The sequence below is a fragment of the Mesoplodon bidens genome, assembly GCF_964165515.1.
Source record: "Mesoplodon bidens genome assembly, chromosome: 5".
In the NCBI taxonomy this organism is placed as follows: domain Eukaryota; kingdom Metazoa; phylum Chordata; class Mammalia; order Artiodactyla; family Ziphiidae; genus Mesoplodon; species Mesoplodon bidens.
Window position 1 is genome coordinate 67,719,233 of NC_138161.1, and position 19,048 is coordinate 67,738,280.

At 33.1% G+C, this 19,048-nt stretch overlaps 1 protein-coding gene across 6 annotated transcripts in view; it reads left to right on the forward strand.

Moving 5' to 3' along the window:
* The window catches only part of STXBP5L (syntaxin binding protein 5L), a 380,840-nt gene that overhangs the window by 155,178 nt on the left and 206,614 nt on the right, over positions 1-19,048 (forward strand). For all 6 annotated transcript variants that reach the window (XM_081235109.1, XM_081235110.1, XM_081235106.1 and 3 more), the window contains exons 8-9: positions 5,532-5,615; positions 10,675-10,798. In XM_081235109.1, the coding sequence (XP_081091235.1) occupies positions 5,532-5,615; positions 10,675-10,798 (208 nt within the window). The remainder of the gene's footprint in view (positions 1-5,531; positions 5,616-10,674; positions 10,799-19,048) is intronic.

The window sequence follows — 19,048 nt, forward strand, 5'->3', positions numbered from 1 at the left end:
CTTTTTGTCCATGTTTTTGTCTCTATTTTATTTATTTCTCCCCTGATCTTTATTGTTTCCTTCCTTCTACTAACTGTGGGTTTTTTTCTTTTGGTAATTCCTTTAGGTTTCAAGTCAGGTTTTTTGAGATTTTTAAAATTTCTTGAGATAGGCCTGTATTGCTATAAACTTCCCCCTTAGAACTGCATTTGCTGCATCCCATAGATTTTGAAAAGTTGTGTTTCAACTTTCATTCATCTCAAGACATTTAAAAAAATTTTCTCTTTGATTTCTTCATTGACCCATTGTTTTTTTTAGCAGCCCATTGTTTAGCCTTCATGTGTTTGTGTCTTTTCCACCTCTCATTCTGTAATTGATATCTAGTTTCATACCACTGTGGTCAGAAAAGATACTTTATATGATTTTACTCTTAAAATTACTGAGATTAGTTTTGTGGCCTACCATGTGATCTATCCTGGAGAATGTTCCATGTGCACTTGAAGAGAATGTGTATTCTATAGTTTTTGGATGGAATGCTCTGTAGATATCTATTAAGTCCAGCTGCTCAAAGTATCATTGAAGGCCAACGTTTTCTTACTGATTTTCTGTCTGGATGATTTATTCATTGATGTATGTGGGGTATTAAATCCCCTACTAATACTGTGTTACTGTCAATTTCTCCTTTTATGTCTGTTAATATTTGGTTTATATATTTAGTTGTGCCTATGTTAGGTGCATATTTGTTATGAATATTAGTTCCTCTTTTTGGATTGACCCCCCCTTAACATTATGTAATGACCTTCTTTGCCTTTTGTTACAGTCTTTGTTTTAAAGTCTATTTTGTCTGATATGAGTTATATTACCCCTGCTTTCTTTTCATTTCCATTTTCATGGTATATCTTTTCCCATCCTTTCACTTTCAGTCTATGTGTGTCTTTAGCTCAGAAGTTAGTCTCTTATAGGCAGCATATAGATATCTTGTTTTTTTTAATCCATTCAGCCACCCTATGTCTTTTGATTGGGGCACTTAGTTCATTTACACTTAAAGTGATTATTGATAGGCATGTACTTTTTGCCATTTTGTTATATGTTTTCTGGTTGTTTTTGTAGTTCTTCTCTATTCTTTTCTTCTTTTAGTCTCTTCCCTGTGGTTTGATTATTTTCTTTAGTATTATGTTTGGGTTTCTTTCTCTTTGTATTTGTGTATCTATTCTAGGTTTTTGGTTTTTGGTTACTATGCAATAAATAGGTAGGTAGGTAGATAGATATTTATTTTAAACTGATAGTCATTTAAATTCAAACACATTCTTAAAGTTCTAGTTTTTATAATCCCATCACCATGTTTTATGTTTTTTTTTTTTTTTTTTTTTTTTCGCGGTACGCAGGCCTCTCACTGTTGTGGCCTCTCCCATTGCGGAGCACAGGCTCCGGACGCGCAGGCTCAGCAGCCATGGCTCACGGGCCCAGCCGCTCCGCAGCATATGGGATCCTCCCGGACCGGGGCACGAACCCGTATCCCCTGCATCGGCAGGCGGACCCTCAACCACTGCACCACCAGGGAGGCCCATGTTTTATGTTTTTGATATTATATTTTACATCTTTTTGTGTATCCTTTAATTACTCATTGTAATTAGAATTGATTTTACAACTTTTGTCATCTAACCTCCATACCAGCTTTTTAAGCAGTTGATCCACTGCTTTTACTATTATATTTGCTTCTACCAATAAGATTTATTTTCGTCATGTATTTTCTCATTTCTTGTTATGGCCTTTTCTTTTGTGCTTCAAGAAGACCCTTTAACATTTCTTGTGTGGCCTGCTTAACGGTGATGAACTCTTTTAGTTTTTGCTTATCTTGGGAACCCTTTATATCGCCTTCAATTTTGAATGCCTAACCTTGCTATGTAGAGTATCCTTGGTTTAGGTTTTCCCTTTCAGCACTTTAAATATATCATGCCACTGTCTTCTGGCCTACAGTTTCTGTTGAAAAATCAATGAGAGCCTTATGGAGGTTCCCTTTTGTTTGATTCTTTGTTTTTCTCTTGCTGCCTTTAGAATTCTCTATCTTTAACTCTGGTTGTTTTTCTTATGATGTGTCTTGGTGTTGACTCTTTGAGTTCATCTTTTTAGGACTGTCTCTGATTCCTGGACCTGGATATCTATTTCATTCCCCAGGGTAGAGAATTTTTCAGCCATTATTTCATCAAATATATTTTCTGCCCCTTTTCCTCTCTTTTCTCCTCCTGGGACTAAATCCTATAACATGAATAGTATGACACTCAATGTTGTCTCAGAGGTCCCTTAAACTATCCTCACTTTAAAAACTTTTTCTTTTTACTCTTCTGATTGGGTGATTTCCACTATTCTGTTTTCCAACTCATTTATTAATTCTTCTTTACCACTTAATCTGCTTTTTATTCTCTCTGGTATATTCTTCGTTTCAGTTATTGTATTCTTCAGCTCTGATTGGTTCTTTTTTAATATTTTCTAATTTTTTCTTGAAGTTCTCACTGTGATCCTCTATTCTTCTGAGTTTGGTGAGCATTTTTATGACATTGCTTTGAAATCTTTATCATGTAAATTACTTATCTTCATTTCATTAGGAGTTTTATCTTGTTATTTCATTTGGAACATATTCCTCTGTCTTCTTATTTTGTTTCACTTTCAGTGTTTGTCTTTATTACTTAGGGAAAACATTTACCTCACCTGGTGTGGAAAGTGTGTCATTGTATAGGAGTATCCGTTTGCAGACTGTGTGTGCTTGGTGGCTTTGGTGGGAGGGCTGGAGCTGAAGTGAGCATTGGCTGCGGCCTCTGAGTTTGTAATATCCCCTTTGTCTTTTGGGTCACCAGCTGGGGGTGTGGGTCCTGACTAGATCACTTCTTTCACCCTTGTGCCTGTCTCTGTGTGATTAAAAAAAAAATCCTTAATTGTAAAAAAGCTGGTCAGCCAGTCTTCAGGTTGTTCTGAGAGAGAGTTATTTTATATATAGTTGTAGTTTTGGTGTGTGCACAGGAGGAGGTGAGCTCAGGGTCTTTCTACTCTTCCATCTTGATCCCACCTCTACCCAGTGATCTTTGATATTACTCTTGAAAAAATATTATGAGTCACTGAAGGCTCAGATGATGGTTAGCATTTTTTAGCTATAAAGTACTCTTAATTAAGTTATGTGCATTGTTTTTTTAGACATAATGCTATTGTACACTTAATAGATTGCAGTATAGAAGTCTATATGTACCGAGAAACCAAAAAAAAACTTGTATGACTCACTTTATTTTGATATTACATTCTGTTGAGGTGGTCTGGAACTGAACCCACAATATCTTCAAGGTATGCCTGTATTTATTAAACCGTATATTTCCCTCTTGATGAGGATTCATCTGTATCCCACAGGGTTCAATATGAGGCATTTTTGCTCCGTTCTGTTTCATACTTTTCATTATGATTTCTTGTTTGGCCATAATTACTTAAATGCATATTTTTTAGTTTCTAAAATATTTTTGTCAATGAGTTCTAATTTTATTTCATATTTGTTAGAGAATATATAGTATCTTTGATTTTGATTATTTGGTATTTACTAACTAATTTAACAGATATTTTTGCTGATACCTATTTTCTTCATAAAGTTTTCCAGGTCCTGATAATACGTAGTGAAGAAATCACGTACTTCTTTGCCTATATATATATGTATATATACACACACACATACATATATGATATGTATTTGTGATGTGGGCAATATTCCTGTTTTGATGTGATCAAGCATGATTACAGAGGGATCTTATATTTGTCTTGATTCATCATGGTCACAGAATGACTTTGTCTGGTGTCTCCTGGATGTCAGGGGCTGTTTTTCTCTTTCTCAATTCTTTAAGTGTTTCTAATGTATTTTCATATTTCCCATATCACAATCTTGTATAATTATCTCAAATTTTTGATACTTTGAGGTTTATTATTTTATATTTTGTGATTTACTGGGACTATTGCTTATAATGTTTTATAAACAAAATGACTTCTATCTTATGTTTATTATAAAAAATATAATAACATTTTAGAATATCATTTCATTACATCTTGGGGCTCAATTTCTGAAAGGTTATATTATTCATTTTCTCACTTAGGTCAGATTTTTCAAACATTTTAGACTTATAAATCTTCTTTCCATACATTTCATAGAAATTTTTATCATACACCTCATAGGATTTGGTTTTATTGTTTATCATTTTCTCTGGTATATAAAAAAAAGTTGAAGTTAATACATATCTTAGTATAGTATATATTACTTTATATAAATTTTATTTTAAGAAAGTCTTTGTTTACACTAATTTTGACTTTTTAAATTTATGAAGTCATTATGCCATTTACTTTAACTTAATATGTAGAAAGCTAAATTTTTTAAGTCAGTTTTAAAATCTATTGTTTGCAGTTTAATAATAAAACATTTAAATATATGCTATACTTTCAAAAGTAATATGCATTGCTTTCATGATCTGATATTTGAAATTTTGTTTCCTGATAAAACTACTAGCTGGTTTATTTTCGTTGTTTTTTTGTGTTCTGTTATAAAATTTCTAGGGAAATGATTAGGTCTCAAGAAGCTGTGTAGGAGTAACTTATAACTACCATTATATTTTCTGTTTTTACCACTGTGTTTTGGAGTTACTGAAACATCTTTATTAACAGTATAAGAATTTTCACCAGAGAAATACTAATAATGGATTTCAAGAAAATCATCTTAAGGCACATTCCTGTGAAATATCATTATTTGAACGTTGGCCTATTTTTATCCTTTCTGGTTTTTTTTTTAACCAATGGTAGATTAAATTTAGCAAAATATAACTACAAATAAAACTCAGAATTATATTATAGTAAAAACCATCAGCACAGCTAGCAGTATTTAGCTGAATGACTGGGTCTTGAATATGATCATCTAATAATCATTTTCTGTTCTCAAATCCTTTTCTTTTGAAATGAAGAATCTATATTTTGTTAATTGTCTTACTTATTGATTTATAAATCAGTATCAACTATATTTAATGATGTGAATTTCTAGAATACCTTTGTGAACTGCTGAGAGTTCATATATCACCAATTTAAAATACTGATGTAAGTCAGAAAATTGGATTTGATAGAAAGAAATTTGAAGCCAAATTTGTGGCCACATTTTTCAAGTGCAAAGGACTGAATGGCATATACACTGTTAAAGTTATCACATTTCATCCTTTATTTCATCTTCATTTTCTATCCTATTTTTCTTTTGTTCCAATGTTCTCATTTATTTTTATGTTGTTTCATATATACTCACATATTTTCTCAATTTCCTCTTTGGAATGAGGTAGATTTCATTGGAAAATGTTTATATTGAAGTAGAGTTCATTTGCCGATTTTTTTCAATGTAGAAAACCTGTATTCAGGTTTGGAAAAATTGGTATTCTAAATAAAGTTGTATAATGTAGTATGATTATACTTTATTGTATTAACATTAATCTTTATTTGGAGAAAGGTAAAATTAATGTTAGAATTACAAAAATGATTGTTCTAATGTTTTCCAGCTGCTAATAGGTTATGAAAATGGTACTGTAGTATTCTGGGACTTGAAATCTAAAAGAGCAGAACTGAGAGTTTATTATGATGAGGTAAGTGATTTCTATTGGAATATTTGAAAAGAGTATTGTGATTTTATTCCTGTTTTCTACATTTAAGCCTTGTATGTTACCAGTATTTTTATCATTGGAAAGCCGCCTAGTTCTGATCCAGTGCCTCACACTGCCTGTTGGTATTTGCACGAGTTCCACCTCTGGGTTGTTCTCCTGAGTGGAAATTTTGCCTTGATGGATTATTTTTAAGCCTTTTTTGGGCATTTACATATGTTGGCGTCTACTACCTATCTTTTTCTTTCCTTTAGGCTCTATGCTTATTTCTTAACCTCTTTGTCCTTAAGGTCTCTAAAGATACTATTCACATCTTTAGAAAATTGTTTTTCTGTGGCAGAAAGTTTAAGTAGTCAGTGTGAAAGGCCTTATCTTCTAATACTTGCCTTCTTACAGTAAAGAGAGATTTTTAAAATAGTAATACTTAATAATAAAATCAGATCTTGAAGTACGTTTTATCATACAGAATTGAGATTTTAGGTTTTCATGTAGAGAAAGCAGTGAACTCTTATCAAGGAATAGTCTCTTAATTGATACTTCAGTTGTTCGAAGATTGATTCTAGGCTATTATTTCCTTCTGAAGAAGAAGCTAATGTGAAAAGAGTGAGGCTAGGGGCAAAAGGTGAGAAAGGGAAATTATGTCTTGTAGCTATGGAAATAAAGGTGATCATCTAGGCTCTCAATTAAATTAAAAATTGTTACAGTGATGAGAGATAGGAAAATACAGGTCAAAAATCACTGTTTAGAATTACCCAGGCAATAAATGGGAAGAGTGCCAAAGAATTTAAGACAACACTAAGATAAATAGAGAAATAAATTTGAAAGGAAAACACATTTTTTTAGAACAGTTTCTTTTTGTGCCCTCTTCCATCCCCTTATAAAAGTAAAATTTAAATTTTGGTGCTTAAAGATACAAGCCTTCGGCTATCCCATAACCCCCACCCCCCATTCATTTCTTAGTGGTTCTGGCAAACTTAAGATTTTATGATATATACAAGATTATTGTCATGGTGACAAAGAATTCAGAAGTAAATGATATAGCAGCTGGGTAATTTGGTCATGATTAGTGAACAATACTCTAGCAAGCAATGTCATACAATTATGCTCTTTATGATCAACTTACAAGGCACCTTGAATCATAAGGCAAGAAGGTCCTAGAGAGCTAAGCTATGGTTTTCCTTTTGTTAAGTATGTAAAATACAAAGATGAGTATGAAGATCACGTCCTCTCTTAAGACTAGCAGTTAGATAAGAGTCCAAATACCATCTCTGTATTTAGCCAGTTGGAACTAGAGTGGAGCAGCTGAAATGGAAATCCAGATGAGAATGCTCAATCAGCTAGTTTTCCTGTGGCCTTAAAAAGTGTAGAAGGAAAGTTTCTAACTTTAAAAAGTAAGTGGAAGTAATTTTGCAATGCAATGTTTAAATAAAGATTAACAATGTTTAAGTCAGTAGAATACTACACTTTACACTTACAATTATATGAATATATATAAAATTGATTTACTTTAATGCATAATTATATGTCCTATCATTTTAATAAAGATAGTTGTATACTTCATGTTACTACCAAACTTTTGAAACTTTCCTCATCACTTTACGTCTCATATTTTGAAATCATCTGTCCTGAAATGGTTTCTCATAAGTCACCAATGATCAGTGACCCCTTCCTTAGTCTTTTAAGTTCCTCACTAAACCTGTGACTTTACATCAGTCCTTCCTTCTTAAAATGGTTTCTTCCCTTGTTTGTGTTTTTCCACCTCATTTTTCACCCCTCCTTTCTCCATCACTGGTTCTTTCTTTAACTCTCCTTTACATTATAGATACTCTTCAGGATTCTACGTCTTCACCCTCTCTTCATTTCTCCTTCAGTTTACATTTATGTTCATATCCCCTCCCACCATTTCAATATTACCTATATTATGCTGATAAATTAAAAATTCATATATCTTTAACTCTTACCTCTCTCCTGAGATCTAGATCCAAATATCTAATAATCTATAAGTCCAGATGAATATTCCATTGGCACTGAATTTGTATTTAAAGGTCTGAACCTCTTTTTCAGTTTTTCAATTTTGACTTAGTTATTTTAATTTATAACCCTCAGAGTCATATTTGACCCTTTTTTCTTCTTCATGTATCATATGCAATCACTTTTGTCTTCTTGATCCAATTTTTATATTGTCTCTCATTTATTTCTTCTCGTTTTTCATTCCCACATTCAGTGTCCTAGTTGAGGATGTTATCTTTTGCCTGGAAGACTTATAATAGCCTTTTAACTAATCACATTTCCTCAGATATCTTACCTTTTCAATATATCTTTCACTAACAAGATTATCATTTTAAGACATAGCAGATCAGGTAATTCTCTACCTCAAAACCTTTGAATGGCTCCCAATTGTCAACAGTACAAAGTCTTATTCCTTGACAGGAGGTTTAAGGCCCTGGTGCTTTTTCCCTTGAATTTAATTTACTGCATCCTTCTACACACTTCTCACACTTCAGACATATTACTCACTATCTCCTAAACATACCATTTACTTCCTACCTCCAGGCCTTTGCTTCTGCTAATACCTTATTATGAACTCCATTCTTTCCTCTTATGCATATCAAAATTCTATTAATTATTTAGCTATTGTAAAGCTATTTGGACTAACTAGCCACTTGATAAATAACCACTGATAAATTCAGAGTTTTGTTTTGGAAATCCAAGATCATTATCAGAAATAACCATATGAATTTTACTTCCACATTAGCTGTGAAATTTTTGTTTCATTACATCAGTATTTCTTAAATAATCTTTCACAGAGAAATCTCTCAGAGTCTGACATGAGGATAACCTTTTAATTCCTTACTAACTGCTGTTTTTCCTTTTTTCAGATTGTTACCTAGCTTTTTGGGTTTCCTTTGTCTTTTTTGTTTACAAGAAATTCAGTCAGCCACTGAGTTTATTTTCCATTAAATTTTTTTTTTCTTTAATTAGTTGTATTATATTTGGTTTTTCAGCAAGCGCTTAAGGTCCTTTTTAAAGAAACGAGTGGGGTATAATCAAATAAATAGAAATTGAATATTTACCCATTAAGTCAGTTCAAATTCCAGCTCTTCAGTCTCTTCAATGATGGACTAGTTGACATCCTATTCTTTAATAATAACAAGTTGGTTTTACATGCCTACTCTTCTGTACAATAAGTATACTTCTTTTATAGTACTGATCTTGGTTTTATGTTATATGTATCATTTTTATAACTGTCTTCTCCAGTAGACAGAAATTCAGTGGGATAGAAAGAAAGGTTAGGGCTGGGGCTCTGCGCCTACCATTCATAGCAAAGTAGTCTGAGAGAACTTTAAATTGACTGAGGTTCATCCAGGTTAACATGTAGAGGAGGCAAGAAGTGACATTTCCCTTTAGTCACATAAAAAATGAGAAGAAATACACAGAGGAGAAGACAAAGAAGAGCGTTTTTTCCCTCTCACTGCCCCTACTGAACCCTGGCAATAAAGAAGTCTTCTCTGCCCAGTAATACAGACCAGGGTGAGAGAAAACATAAGTCCAATGTGTCATGGTATCTTTTGCAATTAATCAAATCTTACTTATCTTGAGGTCCACTCATATACTATTTCATTTCTGATATGTCTAATGATTGTTCTAGTCATCATTTATTTGTAACTCTAACAATACTTATTGTTTGGAAATATGTGTGTGTGTGTGTATATATGTATAGGTTTGGTATAAAATAAATATATACATAACTTAGTTTTATAAATATAGATTTAAAAACTAAATGTTAAAAGTTCCAAACAATAAGTATTATTAATATTGGTATAAATGTTTCCTATCTCGCAGTTGTTTAAGTTCTTTTAAGGAAAGGATCATGCTGTATATACATCTGTTCAACTTTTTTTTTTTCTTTTTTGCGGTAAGCTGTTGTGGCCTCTCACTGTTGTGGCCTCTCCCGTTGCGGAGCACAGGCTCCGGACGCACAGGCTCAGCGGCCATGGCTCACGGGCAGCCGCTCCACGGCATGGGGGATCTTCCCGGACCGGGGCACGAACCTGTGTCCTCTGCATCGGCAGGTGGACTCCCAACCACTGTGCCACCAGGGAAGCCCTATCTGTTCAACTTTTATGCCTACTAGCACATTCTGCTTATTAGCACATTACCCATGTTCCATATATACTTTATTAATTTTGAAAGAATACCAAGAGTGTGGAAATATTTAATAACATTAATTACTTATTCATTTAACAGATTTTTGAGTACCTACTTTATTCAAGACACTGTGCAACCACTGGGAATAAAACAAATTAGGAAAATGTAATGATTACTTTTTAATTTTATTTAATTCACATCTACAGAATGAATCTGTAAATACAAAAATTTTAAACTCTTCTTGCTTTAAGTCAACTTAAATAGTATATGTTAGAGTTAATATAGTCCAGTGATTCCAAATATGGGTTTTGTAGTCAGATGCTGGCTTTGAGTGGTGTAACCTGAGCAAGTATCTCAATCTTTCTAGGCCTATTTCACCACGTGTAATTTGGAAAAACATAATATCTGTTTTGTAGGATTAAATGAGATAATGTACATAAACTGCTTACCCTGGGGTCTGGCATGTAGTAAGCCCTCAAATTGCAACTCTTATGTAAACTACCTTTTAAGTTGGCTATTTTAAGTGGAACTAGGCTTCTACCTCACCAGAGATTATCTTCTGATAACCTTTCTTTTACTTCTGTGTAATAATTTTCAAAGAAGCATTAAAGGGTACGGGGAGGACCTAGGATTTACAACAAAAAGTTCTGGGATCTAACGATACTATGAAATTTACTTAACTTTTCTTTTTCTTAGGAGGTGGGTTTTTGTAGCCTTTTATAAGCCTATAGAAGGTTGAAACCAAAGGTAGTATGACCTAGGTCAGAAAAATTACATATGTTTCTTAAGTGATATTGCTATAATAATTCTGTGTTAAAATATTTTTCCTTTGGAATATAGAATGATATATCAACTTTTTCCCTCCTCTGCTTGTTTTTAATTGTTATTTCATTAGGCTATTCATTCAATTGATTGGCATCATGAGGGCAAACAATTCATGTGCAGCCATTCAGATGGTAGCTTGACTTTATGGAACCTGAAAAGCCCAAGTCGTCCTTTCCAGACCACAATTCCACATGGTAAGATGTATGCTTTCAAAAGAAATCAACTCTGGAGATTCAGTGCCGTTACTTGAAGTAGGAAAGTTGGTATCATTATCACTAGAAAGAGGTAATAGGACATAGCTTCTGATTCTAAATGCCCCTTTATACCTCCTTCATACCCCTACATTATGACCCAAAGTTTCTCTACTTCCCTTCCTCCTATCTATCAACTTTCCTACATTGTAAGTGATACCTATTCAATTTTGATACCAAACATTGAATAACTGATGGTTTATGTACCCGAAGCAGAGGAGATAATATAGGATATTTGACGAATTTTAAGGGGTAAGGAGCTAGTGAGAGAATGGCACTTTATAGATCTGACTCTTGGACCTAATTTCTATACTGCTTTAGAGTCTGTTGTTTTCTAAATTCTTCCATTTATTTCCATTTCTGCCATTTGATTCCACTAAATTATGACTACATAGTTTTTATCGTAGGTTGTATTTATCTTATTATATTTCTCATTGAAAGGAGATATTTAGGATTTATGTTGGATCTGTCTAACTAGGCAGAATAAAAATTTCAAATGTATGAATATCTTTTATTCAGAGGCCATATTATTTTCCATAATATTGGTGATGATCTGAGTTTCGTGTTTACCTCATACCATTGGTTGGTTGTAAGAATAAAGAGGTCAAAACCTAGAGGTTAATCAAATACATTCTATTTCATAGTTTCTGAGTGTTTATTATAGTTTCACATTGAGAAAATAGTGGTATTTTTTTTAGTGGGTGACCCATAAATCAAAAGATGGAACTATTCCAACTTGGGTTGGTTTGCCATTTTTTGTACCACAGTTGCATGTTCCACTGCAAAAGATTAAACTGTTGCAATATTTACCTTAGCAGTTTACTTAGAGATTACCTTACATTTAAAAACTTACTTAGAGATGCTTTATTTATTTATTTATTTAAATAGAAGTACAGTTGATATATTATTTATATCAGTTTCAGGTGTACAACATAGTTTTTCAATGTTTTTATAGATTACACTCCAGTTAAAGTTTTTACAAAATAATGGCTATAATTCCCTGTGCTGTACAATATTCCTTATTGCTTATTTATTTTATACATATAAAATAAATGTATATGTATCTCTTAATCTCATACCCCTAATTCGCCCCTCCCCCCTTCCTTCTCTACTCTGGTAACCACTAGTTTGTTCTCTATATCTGTGAGTCTGTTTCTGTTTTGTTTTTGTTTTATTTTTGGTTCCACGTATAAGTGATAACATAGAGTATTTGTCTTTCTTTGAATTATTTAACTTAGCATAGTACTCTGTACTATTCTGCCATCCCTGTTGTTGCAAATGGCAGAATTTCATTCTTTTACATGGCTGAGTAATATCCATTATATAGATGTGAGATACACACACACACACACACACACACACATGATCTGAGTCAAATTTGAAATTCTCATTTTTACTTTGTACTGTTGAAATCTTCACTGTTTTTTATTATTGGTTGGTGGATTTTTCAATTCTTAGAGAAGTAAGTTAAAATATCTGTTATGAATATTTTCCTTGTAATTCTATTCATTTTTGTTTTTATACTCTAAAAACCAAATAGCTAAATGTGGCTGATATCGTTTATCAGATATTCTGTGCTTTAACTGGTGTTTGAATAGGAATCAATTTCTGAGAAAGTGGTATTAAAATTTAATGATTATAGAATTGTCTACTTTTCACTTTAATTCTGTACTTTTTTGTTTCATGTATTTTAAGGTTTTATTGTTAGGTATCTATCATGTCTCCTGTAGAGAACATAGAGTTGGGTCTTGCTTTTTTATTCAGTCTTACATAACTTAGTTGTAGTGTTTAGTCCATTAATATTAAATATAATTACTGATGGGATTGGATTTAGGTATACCAGTTTATTATTTGTTTTTTTGTTGGTCCTATCATTTTTTGTTCCTTTTATCTCCCCTTTTTGCCTTCTTTTGGATTATTTGAAAGTTTTTATTATGATTCCATTTGAATTTACATATAGGTAATTTATCTTCACATATTCTTTTTAATCTGTTGCTCTAGGGATTACAATATATTGTACTTCCTTAACTTTCCATATTCTATTAGGGTTAATTGTAACACTTTACATAAAATGTAGAAATTTCACAACCACATATATTTATTTATCTTCGCCCATTGTCCTTCATGCAACAGTTATCATGTATTATATCTAAATACATGTTACAATTTTTGCTTTGAATACTCTTTAAGTATTTTTTTATTGATGTATAGTTAACTTACAATGTTTTGTTAGTTTCAGGTGTACAGTGTAGTGATTCAGGTTTTTTTTTTCAGATTATATTCCAGCATAGGTTATTACAAGGTACTGAATATAATTCACTGTTTGATACAGTAAATCCTTGTTGCTTATCTATTTTATGTATAGTAGTTTATATCTGTTAATCCAATACATGTTATTTGTCCCTCCCCACCTCCCTCCCCTTTGGTAACCATAAATTTGTTTTTTATATTTATAAGTCTGTTTCTGTTTTGTATATAGATTATTTTTTAGATTCCACATATAAATGATATCACATAGTATTTGTCTTTCTCTGTCTGACTTACTTCACTAAGTATAATATTCTCTAGGTCCATCCATGTTGCTTCAAATGACAATATTTCATTCTTTTTTATGGCTGATTAATATTCCATTGTATTTATATACCACATTTTCTTTATCGATTCATCTGTTGGTGGACATTTAGGTTGTTTCCATGTCTCGGCTATTGTAAATAGTGCTGCTATGAACATTGCAGTGCATGTATCTTTTCAAATTAGAGTTTTCATTTTTTTCTGGATATATACCCAGGAGTGGGATTGTTGGATCATATGGGTAGCTCTGTTTTTAGTTTTTTGAAGAACCTCCATACTATTTTCCATAATGGCTGCATCAATTTACATTCCTTCCAACAACATACAAGGGTTCCCTTTCCTCCACATCCTCTCCAGCATATATTATTTGTAGACATTTTGATGATAACCATTCTAACTAGTGTGAGGTGATAACTCATCGTGGTTTTGACTTGCATTTCTCTAATAATTAGCAATGTTGAGCATCTTTTCATGTGCCTGTTAACTATCTGTATGTCTTCGGAAAAATGTCTATTTAGGTTTCTGCCCATGTTTTGATTGGGTTTTTTTTTTGATATTGAGTTATATGAGCTGCTTGTATATATTGGATATTAACCCCTTGTCAGTTGCATCATTTACAAATATTTTCTCCCATTTTGTAGGTTGTCTTTTTATTTTGTTGATGGTTTCCTTTACTCTGTAAAAGCTTTTACGTTTGATTAAGTGCCATTTGTTTATTTTTGCTTGGATTTCTTTTGCCTTGGGAGACTGATCTAAGATAATATTGCTACGATTTATATCAGAGAATATTTTGCCTATGTTCTGTTCTGGGAGTTTTATGGTGTCAAGTCTTGTATTTGAGTCTTTAAACCATTTTGAGTTTATTTTTGCATCTGGTGTGAGGAAGTGTTCAAATTTCATTGATTTATATGTAGCTGTCCAGCTTTCCAAGCACCCCTTGCTGAAGAGACTCTTTTTTCTCCATTGTATATTCTTGCCTCCTTTCTCATAGATTAATTGACCATAAGTTGTGGGTTTATTTCTGGGCTCTCTGTCCTGTTCCATTGATCTATGTGCCTTTTTTAGTGTGTGCAAGTACCACTTGATGACTGTAGCTTTTTCTGAAGTCTTTAAGGGTTATACCTTCAGCTTTGTACTTTTTCCTCAGAATTGCTTTGGCAATTCTGGGCCTTTTGTAGTTCCATATACATTTTAGGATTGATCTAGTTCTGTGAAAATGTCATGGATATTTTGATAAAGATTGCATTAAATCTGTAGTTTGCTTTGGGTAGTATGGCCATTTTTAACAATATTAATTCTTCCAATCCAAGAGCATGGAATATATTTCCCTTTTTAAAATCACTTTTAGTTTCCTTTATCAATGTTTTATAGTTTTCAGTGTAAGATCTTTCACCTCCTTGGTTAAGTTTATCCCTAGGTATTTTATATTTTTGATGCAATTTTAAACAGGATTTTTCTGTTACTTTCTCTTTCTGACATTTCATTCTTAATGTAAAGAAATACAACAGATTTATGTATATTAATCTTGTATTCTGCTACCTTGCTGACTTCTTTTATTAGTTCTAATAGTTTCTGTGTGGAAACTTTAGGGCTCTCTACATAGAGTACCATGTCATCTGCATAGAGTGACAGTTTTACCACTTCCTTTCCAGTTTCTTATTGCTGTGGTTAGGTTAGGACTTCCAATACTATGTTAAATAGAAGTGGTGAGAGTGAACATCCTTGTCTTGCTCCTGAGTTGAGCAGGAAGTCTGTCAGCCTTTCACTGTTGAGTATTATATTGGCTCTGTGTTTGGTGTAAATGGCCTTTATTATGTTGAGATAGGTTCCTTATACCCACTTTGATGAGAGTTTTTATTATGAATGGATGTTGAATTTTGCCAAATGCTTTTTATGTGTCTGTTGAGATTATGATGTGATTTTTATTTTTTCTTTTGTTAATGTGGTATATCACATTGATTGGTTTGTGAATATTGAACAATCCTCATGACCCTGGAATAAAACAAAGTTGATCGTGGTGTATGATCCTTTTTATGTATTGTTGGATTTGTTTTGCTAATATTTTGTTGGGGATTTTCACGTCTATATTCATCAGAGATATTGGCCTCTAATTTTCTTTTCTTTCTTTCATTTTTTTTTAGTGTATTTGTTTGGTTTTGATATCAGGGTGATGGTGGCCTTATAGAATGAATTAGAGAGTGTTCCATTCTCTTAAATTTTTTGGAATAGTTTGAAAAGGATAGGAATAAGTTCTTCTTTGTATGTTTGGTAGATTTCCCCAGTGAAGCTGTCCAGTACTGGACTTCTATTTGCAGGGAATTTTTTTTTAAAGACATATTCATTATTTATTTATTTATTTTTGGTTGCATCGGGTCTTAGTTGCAGCACTCGGGACCTTCATTGAGGCATGTGGGCTCTTCATCATGGTGCATGGGCCTGTCTCTTGTTGCTGCATGTGGGCTTCTCTCTAGTTGTGGCGTGCGGGTTTTCTCTCTCTAGTTGTGGTGCGTAGGCTCCAGGGCGAGCGGGCTCTGTAGTTTGCAGCACGTGGGCTCTCTCATTGAGGTACATGAGCTCAGTAGTTGTGACATGCAGACTTAGTTGCCCCGTGGCATGTGGGATCTTAGTTCCTTGACCAGGGATCAAACCCCTGTCCCCTGCATTGTAAGGTGGATTCTTTGCCACTCGACCACCAGGGAAGTCCCAAATTTCTTTTTTTTTTTTAAATTACAGATTCTATTTTACTTCTAGTGATTGGTCTGTTCACATTATCTGTTTCTTCTTGACTCACTTTTGGCAGGCTGTATGTTTCTAGGAACTTGTCCATTTTTTCTAAGTTGTCTAGTTTTTGGCATATAATAGTTGTTCATAGTATTTTCTTATGATGTTTGTATTTCTGTGCTATCAGTTATTATTTCTCCTCTTTCATTTCTTATTTTGTTTATTTGGGTCCTCTTTCTTTTCTTCTTTGTGACCTTGGCTAGTGAATTGTCAATTTTGTTTATTTTTCAAAAAAACAGCTCTTGGTTTCATTGCTCTTCTCTGTTATTTTTTAAATCTTTATTTCTTCTCTGATCTTTATTATTTCTTTCTTTCTGGTAACTTTAGGCTTTTTTGTTCTTTTTTTCTAATTCTTTTATAGGTGGTCAGTTAGGCTGGTTGAGATTTTTCTTGTTTCTTGAGGAAGAGCTGTATCAGTATGAACTGCCCTCTTAGAAATGCTTTGGCTGAATCCCAGAGATTTTGTAAGGTTCTGTATTCATTGCTATTTGTCTTGAGGTGTTTTCTGATTTCTTCTTTCATTTCATCATTGACCCATCGGTTTTTTTAGTAGCATGTTGTTTCATCTCCATATGTTTCTTATTTTTCCATTTTTCTTTGTATTGTTTATTTCTAGTTTATACTGTTGTGGTCAGAAAAGATGCTTGAAATAATTTCTGTCCTCTTAAATTTGTTGAGACTTTGTTTTGTGAGCTAATATGTGCTCTATCCTAGAGAGTGTTCCATAAACACTTGAAAATAATGTGTATTCTATTTTTTTTGGATGTAGTGTCCTGTAGATATAAACTAAGTCCAACTGGTCTCTTGTGTCATTTGGGACCTGTATTGCTTTATTGATTTTCTGTCTGCATGATCTGTCCATTGATGTCAGTGGGCTGTTAACTTCTCCTATTATTGTTGTATTCCTGTAAATTTCTCCCTTTATGTCTCTTAGTATTTGTTTTATATATTTAGGTGTGCCTGTATTATGTGCTTATATGTTGATGTGTGTAATATCCTCTTATGTTGATTCTGTTATCATTATATAATTCCCTTCTTTGTCTTTGTTATGACATTGTTTTAAAGTCCATTTTGCCTGGTATGAGTATTGCTACCATCTCTTTCTTCTCATTTCCATTTGCATGAAATATCGTTTTCCATCCCCTCACTTTCAGTCTCTGTCTTTAGCCCTGAAGTGAATCTCTAGTAGGCAGCATATGGTAGGCTCTTGTGTTATTTATTTTTTATCAACTCTGCCACTCCATGTGTTTTGATCAGAGCATTTATTCCATGGACACTTAAAGCAATTATTGATAGGTATGTATTTATTGTCATTTTATTCCTTGTTTTCAAGTTGATTTTGTAATTTTTCTTTGTTTATTCTTTTTGTTTTTTCTTTTATGGTTTGATTATTTTTCTTTGTAATATACTTGCATTTCTTTCTCTTTGGTTTCTGTGAATCTGTTGTATATTTTTGATTTGTGGTTACTGTGGAGTTCAAGTATGTTGACCCATAACTATATCTACTTGCTTTAAACTGATAGTCATTCGTGTTCAAACATGTTGTAAAAGATCTACATTTTTTCCCCTTCCCCACATTTTTGGATTTTGATGTCATATTTTACATCTTCATGCTTGTCCTTTTATTATGTGTTGGAATTATAATTGTTTTTATAATTTTTTTGGATTGTTTTTTAATCTGTGTACTGGCTTATTTAAGTGATCTTCAAACCTTAGTATATATTTGCCTTTCCTGTTGGGATTTTCCTTTTCCTATAGATTCTTGCTTCTTTTCCATTTAGAGAAGACCATTCAATATTTCTTTTAGGGTAGCTTTAGTACTGCTATATTCTTTTAGTTTTTGCTTGTCTGAGAAATTCTTTATCTCTCCTTCTATTGTAAATAATAATTTTGCTGGGTAGAGTATCCTAGGTTGCAGGGTTTTCCCTTTCAGGACTTTGAATCTATCATGCCACTCCCTTCTGGCCTGAAAAGTTTCTTCAGAGAAATCAGCTGATATTCTTATGGGGGTTCCCTTGTAACTGACTATTTGTTTTTCTCTTGCTACCTTTAGAATCCTCTCTTTAACTTTAGCCGTTTTAATTGTGATATGTCTTGGTGTGGATCTGTTTGGGTCATCTTGTTCAGGACCCTCTGTGCTTCCTGTACCCGATATCTGTTTCCTTCTTTAGGTTTGGGAAATTATCAGCCATACTTTTTTCAAATACATTTTTGATCCCCTTCTCTCTCTCTTCTCTTTCTGGAACCCCTATTATGGTTGGCATGTTTTATACTATCCCATAGATCTTACATGTTGCTTTTTTTAAAAATTCGTCTTTCTGCATGATAGGGTGATTTCCATTATTCTATCTTCCATATCACTTATTTGTTCTTCTGTGTCATTTAGTCAGCTATTCATTGCTTCTAGATTGCTTTTAATCTCAGCAATCAAATTGTCTATTTTTGATTGGTTCACCTTTATAACTTCTAGTTCCTTGTTACAGTGATCTGCATTTCTATCAATAATCTTTCTCACTCAGCATTTTTATTGCCACCTTTTTGAGCTCAGGGTCTAGTAGACTGGTGAGATCTAGATCTGTTTCATTATTTGTTTTTTCAGGGGATTTTTCTTGTTTTAATTGGGAGTAGTTCTTCTGCCTTTTCATTTTACTTAACTTTCTCTGTCTCTATGAATTTAGGGGAAACATATTTCTACTGCGGTCTTGAAGGGGTGTTTTTATGTGGGATTGTTGCTTTGGAGACTGTGCGTGTCCACTGTTTTTGGTGTGAGAGCTGGTTTCAGTATGGACACCGGCCCCATCTTTCCTTAGGGTGTGCTGGCCGTTATCCCTTTGATAGAGG